The 9,292-nt window shown below is 48.8% G+C and overlaps 1 protein-coding gene across 1 annotated transcript in view; it reads right to left on the bottom strand.

Moving 5' to 3' along the window:
* Positions 1 to 9,292, bottom strand: part of DEDD2 (death effector domain containing 2) — a 13,442-nt gene that overhangs the window by 3,648 nt on the left and 502 nt on the right. Inside the window, exons 2-4 of the mRNA XM_015409405.1 lie at positions 7,457 to 8,126; positions 5,913 to 6,023; positions 5,456 to 5,587 (exon numbers count right to left, since the gene is read on the bottom strand). Of these exons, the coding sequence (XP_015264891.1) occupies positions 5,456 to 5,587; positions 5,913 to 6,023; positions 7,457 to 7,931 (718 nt within the window). The 5' untranslated portion in view covers positions 7,932 to 8,126. The remainder of the gene's footprint in view (positions 1 to 5,455; positions 5,588 to 5,912; positions 6,024 to 7,456; positions 8,127 to 9,292) is intronic.

Below are 9,292 nucleotides of genomic sequence, written 5' to 3'. Positions count from 1 at the left end.
TCTGCTTCTACAGCTGAACTCTGAGTTCCCAATTACCTTCTGCCTACGCAACACTGACTAGGCACAAGCTTAGTACACTACCATGCAGCAGATATCTCAGAAATTAGTGAAGTCCAGTTGTAACCATGGACACTGGAGGCGGAAGGACAGGTTTGTTTTGTTCGGTTGCCCAAAATCTCATCAGCATTTCAGCTGAAATTTGAAAGGTTCAAAAGGGAGGGAAAATGGAACAAATACAAAGTAGGATACGTTTAAAAAATGAGGCAGGTGGTGTATTACATACGCTCAACAAGGCCGTCAGCTTTAATTTCTCTGTGTCTTGTGGTCATCACCTGTAGAAGCATTAACTCAAGAGTGCAGTCACAGCCCTTTACCAGCAACTTTGTACGGCCTGGAGCCCACACCCACCCATGCCAGCTTGGTACAAGGCAGGTTTTGCTAGCCGACTACCAGAACACACCCCTTTGTTCCAGAAGGACAACAGCAGAGCGGTGCCGCAAACTGCGTTTGACAGATGGCGTTATTTTACTCTGCAGCAGATCAGCCAGTAAATGGCACCCTTTAGGTCTGCGTACAACAGTCAGGGGTTTATATACTACAAGCAGCTCCAGCTCTATACACATGATTAAAGCCTGGTATATTAGGTGGTTTGGATCTGAAGCAGAGATTAATATTGTTACTCAGTATACTGGCACCTGCTTGTCGTGATGGGGAGAGCAAATTAAGGGAGCTCAGCTGTTGGGCCCACTGGAAACTGTCCTCATATCCCAACTAAAGCCTCCCACTCAATACGCTGGCTACAAGCAAAGCAGCTGAGAGGTCTTGTTTTATTAGCACTGTAGAGAGCTTAGATACACAATCTTTGCATCCACCATTTGGCACATTCAGATGTCGTCAAAAACAATCCCAGCCCGCCCACTTTCCAATAGCAACAGTACTCTGGAGTACAGAACAGCAGCTGCTGTCAGAGTTGGCGTTAAACACACTGGCGTCCCTGGTGTCACAGGCTCCACTTAAAGGACTGGGGCCTCTTTGCTGCCCCCCAGGGAAGGATAAGAGCCTCGAAATACAGACTCTGGAGAACAAACCCAGCCTTTATCTCAAAATAGGCAGGACACGTGTCAACTGCACGGCTCCAGGAGAATGGGTTGTGTGCAATTAGGGTGGAAGAGGTAGGAATTGGTGGCCTTGCCCAGCCAGGACTAATGCAAGCCCTGAGCAGCTGCAGCATCAGATCGGACACTTTGACCTACGTGGGCAACCACTACAGCAGAGGCAGCACAACTACTGCACCCACCCAAACCCTCCGCTTTTTTTTTTTTTTTTAGCATGGAGAGGACCGGCTAGAAATTCAGGCCCCAATCCCAGTGAAATAATCCCACTGTGGTTGTTGTTTAGGAGAGACCTGGAAATGTTATCACTGAGCCCCATGCCAGGGAAGCTTCTGGTTATGTCTTCCCCCAAGTTTTGAGTCACAGCAGGAAGACTGAAGAAGCCTCCAATTTGTCACCAAAGTAGGATGGTTTCAGAGAATGAGGCCTGTCACCTCATTGCCTAGGAAAACCCCTCAGCGTATATCCAGTACGTGATACAGGTTTACAAGCCAAGGTCAGAGGACCCAACAAGGAAGTTGAGAGTTTAAGGTACCAGTTTCCCAAAAGAGAAATGGAACCTGCATATAATACCAACTCAGTTCCATTCCACAAACTACCATTTCCCCACTTGAGGCACATGAGTCAGACTTGCAGCCCAGCAAAACTCCATTACGGACTATTTAACCGTACAATAATTCCCCCACTGAGTGGGAAGCAACCAGTCCCAGAGTCCATGGCTGTGTCCCTCACAGCTTGTTTAACAAGAGCACTGCAGGGTCCAGATGCAGGGTCGCTTCTAACATAGGAGAAGCGGTGAAGATGCAGCTGGAATAGCCGTTAAGTTTTTTGCTTTTTAGTTTGCTTTTTTATTTGCTTTTTAAATTATTATTACCAGTGTCTGGTACTTGGCCCGCTTGCCTGGGCCAATACTTATGCTTTTCCAGGGATGAATTTCAACTGTGGACCGAGAAAAACATGGTTCAAGACTTTTAGCACATGATAATAGCAAGAAATCATTCCGAGATTCAATATGGCAAAAAAAAAAAAAAAAGGAACACAAAACGGTGTGAAAAGAGCTCAGCTAGTGTCTAGTTTAGTTGCGGACTGCTGCAGATACCAGACAGGGCAAGGAACCTCTCATTGCAAGGACACATAATTTCAGTGCCATACTGTAAAGAAGGACCAAGCAGCTTAACGATCAGTGAAGGGTCAAGCTCATCCTAATGTCAGATTAACCGGGGGGACAGGGACGAGGGGGACACACCAGTCAAACAATAACAAACGGATTTCAAAGATAAACACAGTGAATAATCCCAGGCCTATTAATGGTCAGCAGTTCATTCATCGAGGGCAAAAGCTGACAAGCCAGAGTAAAAACTGCTCAGGAAAACTGACGGAAGCAGCTGAAGGGCTGGTGAGCATCATCTTAAGGGAGCCATTCTGCCCCAAGCAGAAAGGGATTACACAGAACCCAAGAAAGGACCCATAACAGTTTACGATGGCCCGATATCTGCAGCAGTAGAAATAGACTTTAAGTACAGAAATGTCCTGACAGGTTGCATATTGGATCCCTACTGATCTGTCGCTGAGCAAAGTCTTCACAGGATCAGTGCCTCAGACATTAACCAATGACAGCCCCGCAAGGGGCGCATCCCTCGCTGCTGTGGCACCCCAGCCTGTTTCCATCAGACCCTGCTGGAGGCTTGCGGCACAAGCCCCCCGCGGTGCCAGTCTGGAGTGGCTCCACCCTCGGTCACAAACCCAGAGGCTGCCGACCCAGCCTCGTCCCACTGCGTGTCACATCAGCCAACGCGCCTTTGGGAACTGGCTGTTCGAGAGGCTGGCATGCAGGGCGGGGGGCAGCCCGTGGTTCCCCCAGCATTAAGGTAACTCAGCACACATTTAGACACAGATTTGCTTTCACAAAGAACTGGTGGAAACTTGGGTGCATGGATTCATTTACCTTTGCGAGACCATTCTGTGAGAGGAGAGCACACAAGAGAGACAGAGTCTCTTTATCATCAACTTTTGCTTAGCAACCTGGAATTTAAACGGTGGATTGAGAAAGAATTGGCAGAGATCAAGCAGCAGCAGCAGCAACAAAAAAAGAGAGAGATCATTCTGGGAGTTCGTTTTGTGGGCTTCGGCATCTAAGGTCTAGTTCTGGCAGGCTGACGCAGCCCAGGAGGTTGCAATCTGGAGATGGGTATCAGGCTCCAAAGTTTAGGAGTGCACCTCGAGAGGTTTTACAAAATGCAGCGCCTGCCTCAGAAGTGGCTGTCTGAATCAGCAAGAGTCAACTCTGCCTTCGTCAAGCAAGGCAATATTACAAAACATACAGGCAACAATCTAGTGTTGAATGGAGCTTACAGTTCGGTCCTTGCACCTACCCGGCAGGAGCCTTAGCTGCACCATGGAGTTGCAGTTTTGACACTCATTGTATTATTTTTGAACCTTCTTCGTTAGAACCAATTGCCTGTAAATCGGTCAGATGGTAATAAGAGAGCGGTTTGTGCATTTGCTTTTTTGTTTTGTTTCATTTGCATTGCACTGACACAAAGACAACAGCACACTGAGCTATGCAGAGAGCCTAACCCAAGCCCTTGGCACCCGCCTGCTGAGTGAGGGCCCCTTCAAATATTATGTACATGCAACACAAGAAGCACCTTCCAACAAAGGAAGTACGAGAATTGTGTAGGTTGTCACGTGGGACCGTCTACTTACAGGTTTCACTGTTTCCTGTACACAACTGAACGGTGCTCCACAGAGGAAACCCATGATATTTGAAGTAGCCCTGAGACACAGGAAGGGGATGGCGTATGCTTGTCTTGGAGACAGATACTTAGCATCGGCCTAATTCTGGAACCTGAATCCAAGTCACAGCAGAGTCTAATTCAAAGTCCTGCCTCCCCCCCCCCCGGAACCCCCCCCCCCCCAGCAATATAAGCCAAATCCTGTTTAATGGATAGCCTTACTGGGCAAGTCAGCATGATGTGCCCCTTTAGTCAGAGACACAACCAGGAATTAAAGGCTACACAAAGGGTTCCAGAGGGTTCTACAGCCACAGCTTTATCTGCTAATTCCGGCCATGACCAAAGAGTGGGGACTACTGCTACTTAATGCTACCATACGGCATACGAGAACCGGGTTTCTGGAAAGAACTCCTTGCATCTCACTGGAAGCATTTTTATTGCATTGTTTTGGTATGAAAGAACTAGCTTCACAACAAGCCTGGTTTTTCTTTAAAAAAAATCAGTTTTACTATGTCATACAATCACCTTTATTTTATGTTACCAAAAGCCTCCAGACCTGGTCATTCTGGATCCAGGTTTTCTTTCTAGAACTGTTGTAAATTGAGAACAATGTTGAGTCTGCTTTTAATGCCGTGCTCCAAGCAATATTTCTACAACAGGAGGCATTTATTGCTCCACCTATGGAGCAGAGGTCCATCAGTGGCTATTAGCCACAAGGTACAGATAGGAACTCTCAGTCTGGGGCAAGGGATGCTCTGTATTCTTGGAGCTTGGGGGGGGGGGCGGCAACAGTGGGAGGGCTTCTAGTGTCCTGGCCCCTCTGCTGGACCTCCTGATGGCCCCTAGTATTTTTGCCACTGTGTGACAGAGTGGTGGACTGGATGGGCCCATTGGCCTGATCCAACATTGACTTCTCTTATATTCTTAACTACATCAGGTACTTGCCTTCCCGAAAAGTTCATTTGTTGTGAGCATGGATTCCACTGCACTGAAGTGTGACAGAAGCGTATGTGCCCTCCTTTTGCTAGGTTATCCGTGCTTCCCTTTAACCAACTGACCTCCCCCAACTCAGGACAGGAGCTAAGACTCAAGGCTCTCTCCAAGACCAGCATATCTAGCACAAGGGTGCAGTCCATTAGCAGTTTTCACACCCCTCCCAGCAACTGGGCGTTAAAAGGGCTACCAATCTTTAGGCATAGTCATCCTCATTCACATAGCTTGAACATCTGGAGGATTAACAGAGAAGATCACACTGGGAGTTGAAGGCAACAATCCAGAGAAGTGGGCTGGCGCCTTCCCACCCTCGCCCCCAGAGAGGGGGCCAAAGCTCTCACTCCCCACTGCGCTGGGGCAGAGCTGTGTCCTTAGAAGCAAACAGCAAGCCAAGACCTAAGGAACGGGATGGCCTGCACGACAGAAATATTTTTTTGTCTCCCCCAATTCTATTCCTCTCTGGATCCAACCAGAGAGAGAATAAAAGATGGGTTAGATCCTTACCAGAAACCAAATTACATTTTAGAGTGGTTTCAAATGGGCTTCGTAAAAAGACTTAGTCCAACTGAATGGAGGGAACCCCAAGAAAACAACACACATTAGGCAGATACCTACCACAGGTCACTTTGGTGGGCGTTTGGACTTCCTGCTTTGGAGCAGAAGCTGCTTTGGCTCCCCGCCGCCTACGGGGAGGAGCAGCCTTTGCTCGGCCTCTGCTTACTCGCTTCCTTTTGCTAGAGTTGGAGCCTAAAGAGAGACAAAGAGGTCACCAGAAATTATTGAACCTGTTCAAAATCAAAATTCCCACATAGGTGACACTGCCTAACCCCAAATTCCTCAAATACAGATATAATGTGAACCTTCTACAATTCCTGCCACTGGAATCTGAAATATGATTTAAAAAATCCAGTAAAAATCTGTTAAGGTCACTGCAGTGCAGTACAGACAGAAACCAAAGAGAAAATCGCTGGAGAGGATGTGTCAGTATAATACAGTACTCCCAATGACAACAAGTGGCTTAAAATGAGAACAGGATGAAAATGCATCACTTCAAGTTACGCAGTTTACACACCTGTCTCCCACTGATCATGCTGAGTGTCTGCAGAGGCTGTGTTGAGACAGTTGTCCACCTGTTGGTCTGATGACATGACAGATGGTCCATAGGTATACCTCTCAGGAGAAACTAAAACAAAAGATGAAAGTCAAACAAAGTAGCAGCTACTGTAATTAACAACTATAGGCTGCGGTCACACGGAGCATTAGCCATGCTACAGAGATGGAAGATAGGTGGATTTTCCGGGCGCGATCACACCGCAACATCTGGGAAGCGTAGAGCTCCCGTGGCGAACCTGAGGCTTCCCGCCGAAAATGCGGAGTTAAAAACTAGTACCTCCGAGGTACTAGTTTCCGGAAACCACGGGGCAAGGGCTGGCGTCTGATCGCGTTTCCGGTGGTGGCATCCGGCGCCCACCCATGTCCCTTCACAAACAGGTCCCCCCCCCCAAGTCTCCACAAGATGGGCACAAGGACCCAACGGCGCATGCGCACAAAGAGAAAAGCGAAAGTGCCGTTTCGGCTTAAAAACAAATAAATGACCCCATTTGTAACGGCAGCGGCGCCTAGCCATTGCTGGTGTGATCGCGCCACGCTGCTTCTTTGCCACGCTGCAGGATCGTCATGTGATTGCCACCCTTGTTTACCCGCCGGCGCCGAGGGAAGGACCCGTGGTGTGCCACCAGCGCGTCTGATCACGGATCAAACTGTCCCGGGGCAATTAGCCACGCCTCCCCCCCGCGATATCCGGCCCGTGTGACCTGGGCCATTGTTGGACAAAGAAAAAATATCAGCCTACTGAACCAGGCTGGATAACAGCCGTTTAATCTAGTTCATTTTTATTCTATCTTTCCTAGAAAGAAGTGAGGATGTTATAAATGGCTCCACCTTCTTTCTAACCTTACATCTCTGTAACATAGGTGGACAAGGGTGACTGGCCCATGGTCATCTGGCATGTCCCATGGCAGAGTACAGGATATGAATGTGGGTCTGCCAGATCCTAGATCATTAGTGCTCAGGCTGCGATTCCAGAGTAGGTCACAGCTGCAGGTGTGCTGGAAGTCTGATGACAGGGTAAACTCTGAATCCCTCTCCTTCCAGCCATGGGAAAGGAGAAAAGAGAGTGAAGCTTCCACAATCACCCTTCAATCCCTGCCTTTGACCTACACCCCTATTCAATCTCAAACTATTGCTGCTCTTGGTCACCAGCAGTACAAGATGGCATGGGTGTAGCCTATGCCCACTTCCTTCTGGACTTCTAACAACGGGGAGACCCAACAAGCAGAATAACTTTAGATGTGTAAGTGGCTTTTAAAAATTTGAAAAATTCTCTCCAAGTCTGAAGTATCTATTTTCACCCAGTATTCTGAGATATGGAATGACAGACGTCCCTCATATCCCAGTCCAGAATCCCTTTTCCTACTAGTGCTTGGCAAAACAGCTCGACTGCAAGCCAAGAGTAAAACGAAATACTCCCCCCAAATCTATATTCAGTCATAAAAAACCCCTCTTCCCGCTATTATTCATAAGAGTGCTTACAAGACAAGTCCAAGAGTCCAGTACCTGTACGCTGCCTTTTCATGGTGACATATGGCAGCAGATCATGTCTCGTCAGCACCCTCAGGAGCTGCAGCAGCTGTGTGAAGTTGGTTTCGTCACATTTCCCTCTCCTTTCCAGCTCCAGAAGTAGCTCAACACCACTCTTGGGCCGTTGTCTATTGAAAGCAATCTCTAGATTGCCATCCGTCTTGCTCGACTTACACCCACACTGACTCCTCCTCTTCCAGTTCTCTAGCACAGGTGAGGTGACTTCAACACCACCTTCCACCGCTGCTGCCACAGCCCAAAGGGCAGGGTCCAGTGGGTGGGTCCAAGGCTGGGTCTCGTCCAAGAGGAACGAGAGCACATCTACGTCGTTCTCCGTGAGCTGGGAACCGATCACCTCAAACATGCGGTGCAGCGAAACCATCCCATAGTACTCTAAGCATTCTTCCTCCTCCCACATGTGGTTAAAGAGTGACCTCCTCATCTCAGCCATATGGAGATGCTAACCCTAAAAGGAAGCTAATGCTATGAACTACAGGGATAGATGTGTGATGCTTTGAACACTGAGGGAGAAGGAAGAGGCGAGTCTCAAAGACTGCGCTATGTGTTAGAGCCTTTTTTTAAAAGAAAAGCAGATTCAGGGCCTTGAGGAAGGATTCTTTTTGGTTTCACAGTGCTGAAGACACACCTACGAAAACAGAAAGGGGAACTTATTAAACTGAGTTCCAGTCACACCCAATCTGACAATCCTCTGCAACAGGTCAGCAACCTCACAAATCTGCGCAGAAGAGTGAAAGAGGCTAAAAGAAAACCCCTTTGCCTTCCAGTGCTGCTTCAATCCCTCTGCATTCCAGCTGCTGGAAAACAAACCTAAGAAATATCTTTATAATATAGATATACGCAGAATGGAGAGGAGAATGACATAAGGTGCTTTCTTCCCTACTGGGAATAAAACAAAAATTAAATAAGGCTATGTGACACACACATCCATGTTTTATTTTTATCTTATTCATTTCTACACTGCCTGTCTTCCCAGTAGGGAAACAAACACCTTATGTCATTCTTTTCTCTTCCGTTTTATCCTTACAATAACCCAGTTATAAATGTGCCCAATTCCCTTTTAAAGACAGTCTGGCATAGTGGTTAGGAGCACGGACTCTGATCCGGGAGAACCGGGTTTAATTCCCCACACCTCCACATGCAGCCGCTGGTGTGACCTTGGGTCATTCACAAGTTCTTTCAGAGCTGTTCCCGCAAGAGCAGTTCTTGAGGGAGCTCTCCCAGCCCCACCTACCTTGCAAGGTGTCTGTTGTGGGGAAGGGAAAGGAGATTGTAAGGGGCTCTGAGACTCCTTCGGGTAGTGAAGAGCGGGGTATAAATCCAATCTCTTCTCTACAGCCCAGTGTGGTGGGTTAGCCGAAGAGCGCGCGTGTGACTGGCTCAAGGTCAACCGGCCACCTTCCACCGGCACGAAGGGGGATTTTAACCTGGGCCGCTCCCAGAGCCCAGCCTGGCACTCTTCAACCCAACACCACACCGGCTCTCCCGTGTAACACACATTACGTAACACATATTCGACTCCTTCCTTACTTGGGCCGAGAAACGCCGCCTAGCTGCGGACCCCAGCGCGCCGTACAAGGCGTCGACCGGCCGCCAGACCACATCGGCGGCAGTAGCCGCCGGAGCCTCAGTCAAGGGCATGCGCCGCTCGGTCAAGGTACGGACAGGCCCGCCCCCGTCCTCGCGCGGCCCCCGCCACGCCTCCCTCTCCTCCCCCTGCTGTCGTCACAGTGCGAGGCCCCGCCCCCTGCGCGCGTCGCCTCCCTGGCTCCGCCCACATCCTGTGTTCTCCCC

This window comes from Gekko japonicus, unplaced genomic scaffold (genome assembly GCF_001447785.1).
Source record: "Gekko japonicus isolate JY-2015 unplaced genomic scaffold, Gekko_japonicus_V1.1 scaffold745, whole genome shotgun sequence".
NCBI lineage: Eukaryota > Metazoa > Chordata > Lepidosauria > Squamata > Gekkonidae > Gekko > Gekko japonicus.
Note: the sequence above shows the minus strand (reverse complement) of the source record. Positions and strands in the feature narration are given on the sequence as shown.